Source organism: Zalophus californianus, chromosome 15, assembly GCF_009762305.2.
Source record: "Zalophus californianus isolate mZalCal1 chromosome 15, mZalCal1.pri.v2, whole genome shotgun sequence".
NCBI classification, from domain to species: domain Eukaryota; kingdom Metazoa; phylum Chordata; class Mammalia; order Carnivora; family Otariidae; genus Zalophus; species Zalophus californianus.
The window spans coordinates 61,055,013-61,072,952 of NC_045609.1; the positions used below are offsets into that span (position 1 = coordinate 61,055,013).

Genomic DNA, 17,940 nt, shown 5'->3' on the forward strand with positions numbered 1-17,940 from the left:
TGGAGGCTCAATCGCACTACCCCGAGATCATGACCTGAGCAGAAACCAAGAGTCAGACGCTTAACTGATGAGCCACCCAGGCGCCCCTCCAATTTTTAAATAGTTCTTGTAAGGGGAGAAGAAGCTAATATAAGCCCCTCCTTACCAAAGACTTGATGCTTAGTCTGAGATATTTCCAAAGAAGAAGGGCCTATGTTATAGTAACTCAACGCTGTGTAAACAGTGTTGCCCATTTGGTGAGCAATGGCTGCTCATCCCCACAAAACAGAATGGCAGAGCTTACTGCAGAGAGTATCCTTTTAGATGCAGACAATCTTTGTAGTTGAAACTTTCCAGGCCTTAACAGACAATTCTCATCAGCTTCCATCCTCCATAGCCCCAGGAATGCACTGCCCAAAACACCAATGCCAGACAGACATATCATATAAAGGAACGTATCATATCTTCTTGCTGACTGACAACAACTACAAGTTAATAACTGTGCCAGAGGCTTGCACAAAGGATCTCAAACCTTCCTCTTTTCTACTGCCCTCTATGTGACACCTTAAAAAGAGACTTAACTACAGAAGTCACCTGCCCTAAACTACACTCATCTCTTTTCAAAGGGAGAAACACAGTGGTCATAAGTGGCAAGGGAGGTAACATACATATTTTTTTAAAGATTTTATTTATTTGACAGAGAGAGAGAGACAGTGAGAGAGGGAACACAATAGGGGGAGTGGGAGAGGGAGAAGCAGGCTTCCCGCAGAGCAGGGAGCCTGATGCACGGCTCGATCCTAGGACCCTGGGATCATGACCTGAGCTGAAGGCAGACGCTTAACCAACTGAGCCACCCAGGCGCCCCGGGAGGTAACATATATTAAGGGCCTGCTAGATGCTAAGCATTATGTAAAGCACTTAAAGTACATTATTCTCATCAAATCCCCTTAACTATCCAGTGAAAAAGGTATTACTGGTCCCAATTTACAGATGACCAAATTGAAACTCAGAAAGGTTAAATAAGTTACTCAAAGCCACATAGCTAGTTGGAGCTAAACTGCATTAAGGGCAACATATTGGGAAGAAGGTCCATGAACTCCCCCTGCCAAGGTCTATACAACTGTACTGGTTCCTCCTAAATTTAAATTAAAGAAACATTTGTTGAGGGTGGGGGAGCTAGCTATCTAGGGTCAACACATATATTTGCTACCGAAACCGTAACTTTAGTCAGAACTCCACTGATCAGGCCCTCATATATCAAAGTGGCCAATGAAAAAAATCCTGTAAGTTCAAGTGCATCTCTCTCATAAGAATATGAGGATTTAAAAAAAAAAATATGAGGATTTCACCCCACTGACCTGGGACACTTTAACCTGCACACTCTCAAAAACAAGAGGTGAAAAGGAAGGACTTGAACAAGTATTTATACACCCATGCTCATAGCAGCATTATTCACAATAGTCAAAAGGTAGAAGCAACCCAATATCCAATAAACAAAATGCAGTATATACAAACAATGGAATAATATTCAGCCTGAAAAAGGAAGGAAATTCTGACACATGCTACAACATGGAAGAACCCTGAAGACAGTATGCGAAGTAGAAAAAGTCACAAAAAGACAAATCCTGAATGATTCAACTTATATGACTAGAGTAGTTAATTCACAGAGACAGAAAGCAGAATGGTGGTGGCCAGGAGCAGGGAGAAGGAGAAATGTAGAGTTCCGTTTATTGGGTACAGAGAGTTTCAGTTTGGGAAGATGAAAAAATTCTGGAGATGGAAGGTGGAAATATTTACAACAATGATGCGAATATACTTAATGCCACTGAACTGTACATTTAAAAATGGTTAAATTTGGGGCACCTGGGTGGCTCAGTCAGTTAAGCCACTGCCTTCGGCTCAGGTCATGATCTTGGAGTCCCAGGATCAAGTCCCGCATCCGGCTCCCTGCTCAGTGGGGAGTCTACTTCTCCCTCTGACCCTACCCCCTCTCGTGCTCTCTCTCTCACTTTCTCTCAAATAAATAAATAAAATCTTAAAAAAAAAAGGTTAAATTTTATGTATGTTTTACCCATTAAAAACAAACAAGAGGTCAATATTTTTCTTTCTACCAACACTAGCATGAGCCCCACAAACATCCATCCTGACATTCTATAACCTCAGTGTAAGTGATCACGGTCCACACAGCATGGAGCACACGGCCGAGCACACGAAGATGTTTCCTCTTTGACGGGTTAGAGCAAAGGAGCCAGATATACTCAATCAACAGAGAGCCACGGACTCTTGGGCAGGAATGCAAATTAAAAATGAATCCTGAGTAGCCTTCAAGACAACACTACGGCAGTCTTCAGAATAATAATCAAAGTTCACAATCAAAGCCACCAATGCACTTAAGTACCAACAACAGTGTAGGAAATCCTTAGGGATCCTGGACTAGACTCCTAATCTTTGCTAACTCTCTTAAATGAGGCTCCAGCTACCTGGCTCCAAATACTCTTAACCTACACTGAGTGAAAAATAGAGAAGCTATGTCAGTGAGATATTTGAGCTATTATATTACACATGCAATATGGTTAAGTTGTAGGGAAGTGGGTGCTCCATACACACTTGTTTCTTCATGGGAAAGTCTACCAGGCACTTTGAATATTTTGTTTCTGGGCTCTTTTTCAGGAACTACAAATTGGCTGCAACTGCTGCCTCTTTTGACTCTACCAGAGGCACCAGTCAGTCTCACACTTAGCTTTGGCCCAACCTCCTTCCCTTGGGGAGTCTTGCACATCAAGTATGGCAACAGTGCATAGAAGTTCTGACTTCCGTATGCAGATACATGTGGAATATAAGATAGCATGCAGGTTCTGGGAAGCTGAACCAGGAATAGGCATCTTGATGGTTCCCTGAGTCCCAAGTGAATTCCCAGAGGCAGAAGCAGCTGATCTATTTCTCAAATGGGAAGTTTGGTGCCATCCACCTAAGAATCCTGCCACCTCACACGGGTCTCCCTCACCCCGTAAGGAACCTTGTCTGCAGAGCTGTCCCTAACATCAATGTACCCCACATAATAAGGACTTCCCAGATTTTTTCCTAAACTGCTTTGAATTCAAGGAGAGAGTAGCAGCAAATTGTGTTGCATGTAGAAGAGTAGAATGAATAATGGATATGGGAACTTCTCCAGGACTAAAACCTGTCCCCGACACTGAGGTAAACCAGGTGCAGAAAAGAACAAGCCAACTACAGGAAGACACAATTAAGTGGTAGCTCAGATGCCTGCCTCAGAGAAGCAAAAGGAAGGTTTAATTATAAAACCAAGTAAATGACATTTAAATAATATTAAAAACAGGAAGGAGACAGGGAGCCTCTAGCAGAGCACAAATAAATTGTCTCCAAAGAATCAGGTCAGAGAGAGCTGTCTGTTTGAATATACTATAAAGAAAAAGAGAAAGAAAGCAAAGACAAGACTCAACCAGGCCCTATTTTGTGGCCTGGCATGGAGCTAGGATGAGATGCCACAGATCCCAATCAAAATGCGCTCATTTGGGGAAATGGGTAATTTCACAGTGACTGATAGAAGAGAAATATTAGCATCTCACTTGCTTAGAAGACAGGCAGAGGAACTCCAAGGACAGGCTAGAAATAGCACTAGTGTAACAAGCCAACGCCTTCCAAACCCCAGAGGCACTAGAAACTCTAGCCAATTCCAGCATCTCTGGACAAAAATCACCAATGACCCAGGGACACTGCCAACAATCAGCAGGCTGACTGTCAATCAGCAAAGTGGTGCAGGAGGACTGAGAAGCCAACACCTACCAGCAGAATATTTTTTTTAAAGATTTATTTATTTGAGAGAGCAAGAATGAGAGAGAGAGAGAGAGAGCACATGAGAGGGGGGATGGTCAGAGGGAGAAGCAGGCTCCCCGCTGAGCAGGGAGCCCGATGCGGGACTCGATCCCGGGACTCCAGGATCATGACCTGAGCCAAAGGCAGTCGCTTAACCGACTGAGCCACCTAGGCGCCCCCCAGTAAAATAATTTTAAAGCACATAGGTAGCTTCTCAGAACATAGGCATCTGTCTGGCTGCAAACACAAGCACCTGACTTGAAGAGGCCAAGGAATCAAACAAGAAAATGAAATGGCTTTGGTTGTGTGCTATGAGCCTCTCCAGGTCAATACCACACAAAAGTTAGTACATCTGATGGGAGGATTCTGGGAAGACAGCAGAGTAGAAAGCACCAGGTATCTTTCTCCCTACCTAGACAATCATATTGGAGTGACAGAATCTGTCTGATGTTAACTATTTTGGAACTGTGAAGTCTGATAAAGGTTTTCAACTTCCAGGGGAAGACTTGGATGGTAAATTTTGGTTAATTTCAGTCAATTTCAGCTCTTAGCACAGTAGCAGCTATGCATCCCCCCCCAACCCCCTCAGCCAGGAGGCAAGCAGCATGCACACAGCTTGTAGGAGGTAAGGTGGGCAAAAAGGAGCCTGTCCCCCAAATACTGGGGGACTGTGCTTGGATAGCTGATTCCTATCATAGATGCAAAGAAGACAGATACAAAGAAGATAGAGATGCAAAGAAGCAAGCTACCATTGTTGCTGCACCTCCTCTCACTGAGGCAAACCCATCCCCATCCAAGTAAGTTACATCCATGAGATTTAAAGGGTCAGGTATGGAGCACCCGGGTGGCTCAGCTGGTTAAACCTTCAGCTCAGGTCATGATCTCAGGGTCTCAGGATCAAGCCCCACAGCAGGCTCCCTGCTCAGTGGGGAGTCTGCTTCTCTCTCCCCCCTCTTGTGCTCATGCTCTCTCTCAAAAAAATCAATAAAATCTTTAAAAAATAAAGGGCCAAGTGCCCTCTTTTCTCCACCTTTATTTTTTTGTCTTTTTCCCTTTGGGAGGCAGACATTTAAGACTAGAACATTCAAAAACAATTGCATAGGGGCACCTGGGTGGCTCAGTCAGTTAAGTATCTAACTCTTTTTTTTTTAAGATTTTATTTATTTATTTGACAGAGAGAGAGAGACACAGCGAGAGAGGGAACACAAGCAGGGGGAGCGGGAGAGGGAGAAGCAGGCTTCCCAAGGAGCAGGGAGCCTGATGCGGGGCTCGATCCCAGGACCCTGGGATCATGACCTGAGCCGAAGGCAGACGCTTAACGACTGAGCCACCCAGGCACCCCTACCTTAAGTATCTAATTGATCTCAGCTCAGGTCTTGATCTCAGGGTCATGAGTTCAAGCCCCATGTTGCGGCTCCTTAAAAAAAAAAAAACAAAAATCAATTGCATATACAGGGAAAATTAGAAAGTGATTGCACATGCCCAAGAAAAGGTTCAGAAGAGAGCAAAGAAGACACTAAGTTTACACTCAGGCTGAACATGGGCAGAGACAGCCTACAACAATCAAAAAAACAATAAAACAAAAATATTAACCCCCCCCCAAAAAAAGCAAACTCTGAGGAAGAGAGAATCTGATTTTTTGAACCTGAGAACATTAAGTGAAATAAGCCAGTCGTAAAAAGACAAATACTATATAATTTCACTCATTTGGGGTGTTTAGTGTCAAAATCATAAAGACAGAAAGTGGAACATGGCTTGCCAGAGGCTGGCAAAGGGAGGAATGGGGAGTTCTTGTTTAGTAGGTGAAGAGTTTTTGCTTTACAAGATGAAGAGAGTTATGGGGAGAGATGGTGGTGATGGCTGCACACAATGTGATAAATATTTAATACCAGTGAACTATACTCTTAAAAACAGTTAAGATGGTAAATATTACGTGTATTTTACCACAAAAAAAAAAAAAATCAGTACATCAACAGGCTGCATTGCCTAAAGGCTCCACACCCCTCTAGATGAATTGGAAAAAAGAACAAACTCTTTCTTGAAATGGAAGTTAGGTTCTGTGTTACATTTTCCTTGCTGTTGATATACTGCTTAAAAGGGAAAATAAGGTTCTCAACTATCTCCAATTCTCTGTTTACTTGGGGACACTGCAATTCTCACAGTTACCACCCACCCTCTTCTTTATCATGAAAATGAGGCCTTATGTGAAAGTTCCCATATGGAACTCAGACTCTGGGAAATGCAGGATCCCATACACCTTATTCCTGTGCAGCTGCCTCTAGCCATGCTCAGAAGTCAGTGCCTTCTAGGGTCCTATACCACCTACTTATTTTTTCCAACACTGCCCAGGTGAGAGAGAACCAAAACTGTCACCCTTTAAGAAATCTAATAGTCAGTGAGACCACGTTTCAGTGGAGGCATGTGATATAGAATCAAGAACTTTACTTCCTGCCAAAATGTGAGAAAAACAATTAATAAACCTGTCCTGCTCACTGGAGATCCAGGGAACAATGACACCTCATGAAACTAAATATGTTCCTTTAGAACTAGTACAGGCGGAACAACAAAAGCACAGCTACTCCTTCCTCTGTCTCTGTTAGTTGACAAGATGCTAATGGGCCTATGAGAGTTGACATTTCTCCGGATAGGAAGTGACTTCATGTGCAGAGAAAAGAACAGAGATTTCTCACTCTTTTCAGGGGCTTTTTGGTGGGAATCTTTTTCTCCCTCTAACAGGCTAAACCTGTTAGAAATTCTTATCTTTTGCTTCTGCCAAGTTTCTGAGGGGATGAAAGAAAGAGTCAAAATAGTATAAATTTTAGACTTAGCCAAATGTGGTGATTTGGAGGAAAAAAGAGTCTTCTGGCATTCTTTTTCAGTCCTAGGGCTTTCTACACTGCTGTACAGAATCTTTCATAACAAAATTATGGAAACAGAAAAATGCCTTCTAATGACCCTGTATTAAAACATTCTGAGAGAAACTGATTATCCACAGAAGAAAGAAGCCTCCATCTTTTTGCACATGGAAGCTAGAGCAGTCTTAATTAGGCACATCAAGCCTAGAATACATCTTGTAACATATTCCCCTACATCAGAGAAAATTTGGGGGAAAGAGGAAGAACAATTTAAAAAGCAATTTTAAAAACAAAATAGCAACAGCAGCTGCCGAAATTCCTCTCCCTATCTACCCTAGCTGTTTACTGTTGTGTCCTTCCCTCCTCCCTCTACCTTCTTCAAAACTAAAAGAAGCAGCATTGTAGAGTTATATAAGATGTCACCACTGGAGGAAGCTGGGTGAAGGGTGCGAGAACTTGCTATACTATTTTTGCAACTTCCTGTGAGTCTATAATTATATCAAAATTGAAAGTTTAAAAATGAAACTAAACAACAAAAAAAGCTGACAATTAAAAGTTCAAAGAATAGTTTCCCTAAATCAGGACAGCTTGACCGCCAAGCTGTCAAAGCTATACTTACACAAGAACACACAGGTCAGGGGCGTCTGGGGGGCTCAGTCGTTAAGCGTCTGCCTTCAGCTCAGGTCATGATCCCAGAGTCCTGGGATCGAGCCCCACATCGGGCTCCAGCCCCACATCAGGCTCCCTGCTCCGCGGGAAGCCTGCTTCTCCCTCTCCCACTCCCCCTGCTTGTGTTCCCTCTCTCACTGTGTCTTTCTCTGTCAAATAAATAAATAAAATCTTAAAAAAAAAAAAAGAACACACAGGTCAATCTATGGTTCAGGTCAGTCTTTCCCTTGAAAATTTTCAGTCCTGTCTGACAACACTACAATATAACAAGCTTCCAATGAAAGCCTCTCAACTCCCAGTCTCAAGGTATACCTAACCATGAAGTCACAGGCTTCTTCTGCTAGTGATGAGAAAGCCAGCTGGATCCACAAAGCTGTGACACTCTCTGGATTTTTCCATTTTTCCCAGTAGGTATCTAAAAGGTCAGGCCTTGTACGATTTCTTTTTCACAAAGCTGTGAATGCTTTGGATGCTATTTAGCACAGTGAAGCTGAACAGATTGTTTTGGGGGCTTTGGGAGTCTTTCTTCCTGCAGGGAGGCAAATGTTGCCTAGTGATCTGCGTCTGAGCATAGGAGTCAGGAACTCTAAGTTCTAATCATGACTCTGTTTAGTATCTGGTTCCATGATCCTTAGCAAGGCACTTACCCTCCTATACCTCCACTCCCTTCCCCAACAAATGGTGATAAAAATAATGACTTATCACCCAGGGATGTGGCAAAGTGAAAAGGTAAGAAGGACGTTGATCCATAGATAAATGTCGAATATAAAATGTCAGTATAAATCTGCCTTTAAATCGACCCATGTTTTCAGACTGTGGAAAGCTACACTATTTAAATGCAGGCTGCTTTCCAGTGCCCCTTCTGCCTGCAGTGGAAGTAAAATAAGCTGACTCCATGAAGCTCTGTTCAGGTCTTTTCCTCTCTAACAACTACAAGCTTCTCTCTAAACATTCTGCTCATTCTTTGGTTAATGGCTTGGAAACCATCAAAGTTTCCATTTTTACTTAGTTAAAAGCAATCCATGTATCTGTAGGTAAGGACGAAACAGACAAAGGGAAGAGAAATCACCTGCCACTCCCTTTCACATCAATAGTTCAAATAGGGGTGCCTGGGGGGGCTCAGCCAGTTAAGCGTCTGCCTTCGGCTGGGATCATGATCTCTCAAATAAATAAATAAAATCTTAAAAAAAAAATTTCAAATAAAAAGGTGATAAAGTCAGCTCAACAGAAACATCACAAACATCCTCCTGGGTTCTATCATTATTGTTGTTGTTGTTATCATTGTTACTGTTTTGAGGCCCAAACACAGCACTGTGCTGCTTTAAGAGAATGTTGATTCATCAATGATAGAAATTCTACATGTCCAGCTATCCATTTATTCATTCAAATGTTTTCCAAACCCCTGTTATAAGCTAAGTAGTGTGCTGAAGATAGAGCAATGATAAAAACAAAGGCCTTGCCCTACAAAAACTTTTTAAGAGGAAAGAAAGATATTTAAATAAATCATTATGCAGACATATGCACACATAGCAAAACAGTGCAATGTGCTAAAATAGAAACCCAAAGTGCCATAGGAAGACACAGGAAATAAAAGTGACCAATGTGCTCCTTATCCCAAAGAAGTTCAGAGAGGAGACTGTGAAGCTAAAATTCCCAGGAGGAAGACAGTATGATCAGTAAATAAATAAAAAATATTAACACAGATAGTAAGACGTTCTGTGAAAACAGAAATAATTGAGAGGCCATGGAACCTAAAATTAAGACAGGGATTCTTTTTTTTTTTTTTTTAAGATTTTATTTTATTTATTTATTTGACAGCAAGAGAGGGAAAACAAGCAGGGGGAGTGGGAGAGAGAGAAGCAGGCTTCCTGCTGAGCAGGGAGCACAATGCCGGCTGATCCCAGGACCCTGGGATCATGACCTGTGCCAAAGGCAGACGCTCAACGACTGAGCCACCCAGGCGCCCCAAGACAGGGATTCTTAACATAGGATCACGGATGGCTTCAGAGGGTCCATGAACTCTCTGAAATTATATGCAAAATATGTATATGCAAATGGACATTTTTCTGAACACAAAGATCTTATCTTCCATTATATTCTCAAAGGTAAAGACCTATTTCCTAGGATCTTATCCTAAAACCCAGTCTTCTATCTCTATAGAGGATAGTTTTAAGACCTAATCTTTTATCCAAAATAGGAGATCCGGGTAGCCTAGAGGTCAGAGAAGAGCTTTTAAATTTTCCATAACTTGGTGAAAAACAGTAATTGCTAAAAAGAGGGCAATGAGAGAGTCAGGCCTTCTTCCTTTCCCTATTTTAGTTGAAGTTAGCCTATATATATTTCCCCAAATACTCAGATACTATGGTGACAGGCATCATATAAACAAACAACGGCAGCAAGGAGAAGGTCAGGGCTTGTATCTGTAAAAGCAACAGAGCAGGCAGGATTAAACCCCCAACTAATACAGCTGCCTCACCCTCGTCCCCAAGACCACGCCTGGGATTTCCATACGGGAATTCGTAGGGGGACCTCTGGTTACCTCCCCAGTAACAGAGGGACTGCAGTCAAACAGCACAAGAATAAAAATCACCATTCGAAGTGCAGTGATACTATACGCCCACATTCCAAACAACAAAAGGCATATGGGTCCTAGCCAACTGCTTCCTTAGACACCCAACGGCTTCTGTGTGTCCAATCTAACAACACACGCCTTACCAGTTTTATTTATAAATAAAATTCAATTAAAGTTCTCAGCATAGTATGGGCATCTATACACATAAGCATATTTACCATGGTGAGGTTCATACACCTCCAGCAAATCCTTAAGTCTAGAAGGCAAAGAAAGAGTAAAAACATGGGCATACCAACATATGAGGGATACTGCCAGCCAAGGAGTGGGTGGATCCACCATAACCACATTTATATTCACTGATTGCAATATTATACGTTATTATGGGCTCTGATGCATCAGATGTAGTATAGTATTTAGCAACTTTCCTTAACACCTGCTGCTCGGCATCTCACTGTGTATGAATACAGGGAACCAGGGTTCCAGGAGGCTGACCCAGTCTATATAGGAAAAGGACCTAACCTCACTTGGCAGGGAACTCTAGTACAAATGCCTATGCCCCAGGAACAAGAAGTCATCCCAGCATCACTAAGAATTCTCATATACATCTCCTCTCTACCCATCAAGGCTTAGGATGCCAGTCAATCAGTCATGAAATAGCACATAATTACAAACAGAGCTGCACATGACAGAAAGTACTAAAAGACATAAAGTCAACTGACCAACACAGGATAAAAATGGTCTCCTGCCTCACAATTTCCTAGCCAGAATGGGGAAGTGCTAAGATCAAGAAAAAATAAATACAGAAGACATTTTTGACCTCTTTAAAAGATAACTGACTCTTTAAACAAAAATGATGGCCATGTATTTTGGGGTTTTAACATACGTACCAGTAGGATATATGACAACAGCAGCACAAAGGACAGGCTCAAAGTGGAGGAAGGAGAGGAAGGGAAAGCCCTGGGCCCCAGGGAGACAGACCAGGGTAAATGGTAAAAGGCAACGCAACAGAACGAGGAAGAGGACCACCGCTGATGAGGATGGGAGAAAGCCAGACAGAGCCCAGGGACCAGAGACAGAATGGCTAGGATGGAAAGGAAAGAAAAGAGAATACAAGAAAAAATCAAACCAGAAGAGAATCAAAAGCAGGCAGAAACAACTATGACCGCCAACTCGTTAGGACTACAATGGGTAACTTCATCCCGGTTATAGACATAAACCATTTGTACTTGGTATCAAGTCCTACAACTATTAACGAACATCCACAGATTTGTTTGTTTCTTTTTAAGATTTTATTTATTTATTTGACAGAGTGACACATTTGACACAGTGAAGGGGGGGAACACAAGCAGGGGGAGTGGGAGAGGGAGATGCAGGCTTCCTGCGGAGCAGGGAGCCCGATGCGGGGCTCGATCCCAGATCATGACCTGAGCTGAGAGCAGACGCTTAAAAACTGAGCCACCCAGGCGCCCCCATCCACAGATTTGTATCATTTTTGTGTTTTCTCTTTAATCCTAAATTTTTAGAACCTAACAATCATATAACTATTCATAGACAACCACAATAGTCCTGTATATTAATAAGAACTCTTCCTACTTAGGAAATTCTACTAACTTTAGTCATTTCAATCTCTTCTGATCTCTTTAGCTATTCTGACATCCCCTCAATCTCAAACTCTCACACAATCACACTCTTCTCCTAAAATACCAAAGCGCCACTATTGCCACTTAGTGTTATTCTGTTTCACCCTTCACCATCATAGGCAGTAACTGCAAAGAACCTGCTAATCCATTAATTAAAGATCTCTACTTCCCATTATAGAGGACTAAATTTAGAAAGCCAAACTGGGTTGGGAGTAAACCATGTGTCACAACAAGTGAAATGAATTCCATGGAAGGGGGTGGGGTTAGTGGCCTGCTTCCTATGAAGCCTCTGACACTAACACACCCCCCTGTGCTGAGAATACACAGAAGCTCTTCCACGGGTGGGGCAACCATTCATCACTGTAATCATCTGAAGAAGACTTTATTGTACCATCAGGTCACCAAAGCCACAGGACCTATCAGCAAGCAAATGCCTCAGGGAGCATGTCTCCTGGCCTTCCTGAAACCTCCAATTTAGTTACACAAAAGAAAAGGGGTGGCAAGCCAGCATTAATTGTACCCTTAAAGAAGAGCCACTTCCCGCCTGCAGGGGTAGCTGTGACTTTACTGGGTTACCGAATGGATACAAGCACAAAAGTAAACACTGTAATTTGCTGGTTTTGTCTCTGGCACAGGGGGAGTGGTACAAGCGACACTGTCTGTAAACAGCAATAATGCCAGATGTAACACAAAGAACAGGATTCCCCCCCATCTCTCCACCCCCTCCCCACCCCCTCTCCCTATGACATTCCTCCAGAGATTACTCATCTTGAGGAAACACACAGAAGCCTCCCTATAGTCCATATGCTGCTACCACATGGAACTGAGGGAGAATCCAAGTTTGTACTGATTCCTCCTACCTCACTCTTATTCAAAGCAAGAATCATTAGAGCTCAAGATATATTCAATTGTTTTCTACCATCTGACAAAAACATACAGGGAGAAGAAATTTGAGAGGAAGTATGGAATAGATGTATGCCATGCCTACGTCTGAATAAGAATAAGGCTGAAATGACAAAAAGTGTAAATGAAAACAAAAGCATCCTAAACACACTAAAAACTTTAAAAAAAAATTCATCTGTGCCTAGGCCTAGGGGCTCATAAAAGATCTAGGAAAAGAAGATGAATTCAAAAGAGAAACTTACCTGACCAGAGTTCCCGCCACGTGTAATGCAAGCGTACTCTACACTTCTTCTGGTAGCAAAGTAGTTTATGTACTACCTGAATGCAGCGTCTGTAACAGAGAAAAACAGAGGTAAGCCTAAAAGTATGACGCAACTCACCACGGATACCCTTTTCTTTAGCAAGGCAGCTTTGCTAAGGCCACTAAAGATGCTGGAGATGAATTTGTACACATGTAAAAGAAAGAAACTTCAACTTTCTGGTGCATAAATTGCCCCTCCACACACACACACACACACACACACACACACACACACACACAGAATGCTTGTGCTAATTCCCTTTATCACTAGGAAAACAGGGCTATAATCGCATACAGGTCAGCAGTTGATTAGGTATTACAGATACTATTCCCTTGAGTATCTTTCCTCAGAGGAAAGCATACAATCAGTGGACCAGAATTAGACTACTCCATTCAATGTGGCAAACATAGGATATCAAAATACAAAATTAAAGACCTTAAGTCTTCAGATCTTTTTTTTTTTTAAGATTTTATTTGAGAGAGAGTTGGAGGGAGGGCGGGGGAGGAGCAGAGGGAGAGGGACAAGTACACGCTGCACTGAGTGAGAAATACTACGCAGGGCTCGATCTCAAAACCCTGAGATCATGACCTGAGCCAAAATCAAGATTAGGACCTAGGTGCCCCTAGGTGCCCCTCTTCAGATCTATTTAAATTTGTTTTTGATTTAAATTAATTTTTAAAGTAAATTTTGGTTTAATTCATAATTAACTTAAATTTTATTTACATTAAAAGTTGGGGCACCTGAGTGGCTCAGTTGGTTAAGCATCTGCCTTCGGCTCAGGTCATGATCCCAGGGTCCTGGGATCAAGTCCCACATGGGGCTCCCTGCTCGGTGGGGAGTCTGCTTCTCCCTCTACTCCTCCCCCTGGCCTGTGTGCGTGCTCTCTCTCACACTCTCTCTCTCTCTCAAAAAAATAAAATCTTTAAAAAAAAAAGTTAAATTAAAAATTCACTCTTCAGTTGCACTAGCCACATATCAAATGCTCAACTACCACATGTGGTTAGTGGCTACCATAATAGGACAGCACAACATATAGAACTTTCCTATCATCACAAAAACTTCTACTGGGTGGTACAATTCTAGATCACTGGAATATTCAACATTACTCACATCACAATAACAAATATGTTTGGGAGACTATTTCTAAATAAGCAGTTAATAGGTTGAGATGAAAGACTTTAAACATTATAAACCTGGGCACCTGGGTGGCTCAGTTGGTTAAGCGACTGCCTTTGGCTCAGGTCCCGAAGGATCGAGTCCCACATCGGGCTCCCTGCTCAGCAGGGAGTCTGCTTCTCCCTCTGACCCTCTTCCCTCTCATGCTCTCTCTCTCTCATGCTCTCTCTCTCAAATAAATAAAATCTTTAAAAAAATAAATAAAAAATAAACATTATAAACCTAAGAAAAAATATTTTTTCATCTCTGATTGGGAGAGGGTTTTGAAAGCATAAAAAGCCATGGAGGATAGTACAAAGTAGAATACAGATGAAATTTATTTCCTAAAAATGAGTATTTTGTGATTTTTAAAAAAATGATTACATTAAAGCCAAATCATATGGAAAATTACATTTGTAGCAAAAGACATAAAACCATTACTATGCTTAATGTATATATTTATACAAATTGATAAGAAAAAATAGCATCCCAAGGTGCCTGACTCAGTCATTAAGTGTCTGCCTTCGGCTCAGGTCATGATCCCAGGGTCCTGGGATCGAGCCCCGCATCGGGCTCTCTGTTCAGCAGGAAGCCTGCTTCTCCCTCTCCCACTCTCCCTGCTTGTGTTCTGCTCTCACTGTCTCTGTCAAATAAATAAATAAAATCTTTAAAAAAAAATTAACATCCCTAATAAGAAAGAGGAGCAAAGGAAATAGTCAACAAATCCCCCAGCCCCCCAAAGGGGGAAAATATGGAAAGTTAACACTTTTCTACAATGTTCAACTTCACTTTAAATAGGCATATTAAAACAATATTGTTTTTATGTATCAAATTAATATAGATTTTAATGTTGACAAAGGTACAGCAAAATAGCCACTTACACCTTTATCAAGGAAAGTATTACTGGTACACAGCCCTTTTAGGAGGCAATTTGGCAATCTCTATCAATAGCCTTAATAACGTTTATACCCTTTGACCCACAAATACCACTCCAGAGAATTCAGCTTTACCCAGAATGCAAAAACTAAAATGCTTTAAACAAAAAGATGTTCACCATAATCTTATTTGTAATAAAAGAAAACTGGAGGGGTGCCTGCGTGGCTCAGTCATTAAGCGTCTGCCTTCGGCTCAGGTCATGAACCCAGGGTCCTGGGATCAAGTCCCGCATCGGCTCCCTACTGACCGGGAAGCCGCTTCTCCCTCTCCCACTCCCCCTGCTTGTATTCCCTCTCTCGCTGTGTCTCTCTCTGTCAAATAAATAAATAAAATCTATTTTAAAAATAGGGGTGCCTGGGTGGCTCAGTCGTTAAGCGTCTGCCTTCGGCTCAGGTCATGATCCCAGCGTCCTAGGATCGAGCCCCACATCGGGCTCCCTGCTCCACGGGAAGCCTGCTTCTCCCTCTCCCCCTGCTTGTGTTCCCTCTCTCGCTGTCTCTCTCTGTCAAATAAATAAAATCTTTAAAAAAATAAATTAATTAAATAAATAAATAATAATAAAATGGGAAACAACTATGGAAATAACATCCAATGCTGAGAGAATAGCAAGTAAATCATTACACATACAGCAGTTCTCCCTTATCTGTGGGAGATACATTCCAATACACCCAGTAGACACCTAAAACTGTCAACAGTACCAAACCCTCTATGTTCTGTTTTTCTCCTATACATACATACCTATGATAAAGTTTAATTTATAAATTAGACACAGTAAGAGATTAACAATAACTAATAATACAATTGAGCAATTATAACAATATCCTGCAATAAAAGTTATGTGAATGTGGTTTCTATCTCTCTAAAAGTATCTTATTATATTGTACTTAGCCTTCTTATGATCATGTGAGATGATAAAATGTCTATGTGGTGAGATGAAGTGAGCTGAATGATGTAGGCATTGTGACCTAGCGTTAGGCTACTACTGACCCATGGTATGCAGAAGGAGGATCATCTGCTTCCAAACCACGGAAAATGAAATGACGGATGAGGGGAGACTACTGTATGTTATGTACTAAATTATGTTCCTTCAAAATTCATATGTTGAAACCCTAACCCTAACTAATGTGACTGTATTTAGATATAAGGCCTTTAAGAAAGTCATTAAAGGGGTGCCTGGCTGACTCAGTCAGAGGAGTGTGCAACTCTTGATCTTGGGGTCATGAGTTCAAGTCTCACACAGGGTGTAGAGATTAAATAAAAAAGAAAAAAAAGTCATTAAAGTTAAATGAGGTCAAAAGGGTAGAGCCCTAATCTGATAGGACTGGCTTCCTCATAAGAAAGGAAGAGACACCAAGGATGCTTGCTCCTACACAGAGAGAAAAGGCCCTGTGAGGATACTGCGAGAAGGTGGCCATCTGTAAACCATGGAGAGAGGCCTCTGGGGAAACTAAAGGTGCTGGCACCTTGATTTTGGACTTCCAGCCTCCAGAACTATGAGAAAATAAACTTCCACTGTTAAGCCACCCAATCTGTGGTTTTTTTGTTATCGCAGCTCAAGCAGACTAAAACATAGATATATAATGAAACCCCATAAAGCTCTCTTTTTTTTTTAAGGCTTATTTATTTATTTTAGAGAGAGGGAGGCAGGGAGTGCACAAGCGGGGGCGGGCAGAAGAAGAGAAAGGGAAGCAGACTCCCTGCTGAGCAGGGAGCCCAACAGGACCCTGAAATCATGACCTGAGCCAAAACCAAATGTTGGACGCTTGGCCAAATGAGCCACCCAGGCAGGGCCCCATGAAGCTCTTAAAAAGTATACCATGAAGAATTTTTCACAACACAAGAAGGTATTTATGTTACAATGGAAAGTGAAAAAACAGCATGCAAAATTAGATACGTTTAAATGTATGATAATGGGGGCGCCTGGGTGGCTCAGATGGTTAAGCGTCTGCCTTCGGCTCAGGTCATGATCCCAGGGTTCTGGGATCAAGTCCCGCATTGGGCTCCCTGCTCCTTGGGAGACTGCTTCTCCCTCTGCTTCTCTCTCTCTCTCTCTCTCCCTCTGTCTCTCATGAATATATAAAATCTTTAAAAAAAATAAAATAAAATAAAAAATAAATGTATGATAATGGTCACAACCATATTCAAGTATTAAAAAAAGATTTAATTTTGATGTTAATTTGGATGGTACAATTATAGATGAATTCTATTCTTTCTCTTTTAATGTTTTCTCCAAATTTTCTACAACTCTATTTTTATAGCTAAGAAATTCACCATTTAAAACAAATTCATTTTATTTTTTTAAAAGATTTTTATTTATTTATTTGTCAGAGAGAGAGAGCACAAGCGGGGGCGGGTGGCAGACAGAGGGAGAAGGAGAAGCAGGCTTCCAGCAGAGCAAGGAGCCCGATGCGGAACTTGATCCCAGGACTCTGGGATCATGACCTGAGCCAAAGGCAGATGCCTAACCAACTGAGCCACCCAGGCATCCCAAAACAAATTCATTTTTAAAAAATTTTAAAATCCTCAGGGCACCTGGGTGGCACAGTCAGTTAAACGTCTGACTCTTGGTTTCAGCTTGGGTCATGTTCTTGGGGTCATGAGATTGAGCCCTGTGTCAGGCCTGGCACTCAGCACAGAGTCTGCTTGAGATTCTCCCTCCCTTTCCCTGCCCCTCCCACTTGTGCATGCACTCTCTCTCTCTCCCTGAAATAAGTCTTTTTTTTTTTTTTTAAGATTTTATTTATTTATTTGACAGAGAGAGACACAGCGAAAGAGAGAACACAAGCAGGGAGACCGGGAGAGGGAGAAGGAGGCTTCCCGCCGAGCAGGGAGCCTGATGCAGGGCTTGATCCCAGGACCCTGGGATCATGACCTGAGCCAAAGGCAGATGCTTAACGACTGAGCCACCCAGGCGCCCTGAAATAAATCTTTAAAAAAATTTTTTTTACCATCCTCTAAAAGGGGCACAGAGGAACCTTTTTATAGAAATGTTTTATACCTCGACTGGGATAGTTGTTACAAGGATGTATACATTTATCAAAAACCCATTAAACTGCTCATCCCAATGTAATACTGTTTATAAATCCTTGGCAAAG

The 17,940-nt window shown here is 41.9% G+C and overlaps 1 protein-coding gene across 4 annotated transcripts in view; it reads right to left on the reverse strand.

Annotated features, from left to right (window-relative positions):
- The window catches only part of ARMH3 (armadillo like helical domain containing 3), a 181,469-nt gene that overhangs the window by 102,710 nt on the left and 60,819 nt on the right, over positions 1–17,940 (reverse strand). For all 4 annotated transcript variants that reach the window (XM_027593642.2, XM_027593658.2, XM_027593649.2 and 1 more), the window contains one exon: positions 12,695–12,783. In XM_027593642.2, the coding sequence (XP_027449443.1) occupies positions 12,695–12,783 (89 nt within the window). The remainder of the gene's footprint in view (positions 1–12,694; positions 12,784–17,940) is intronic.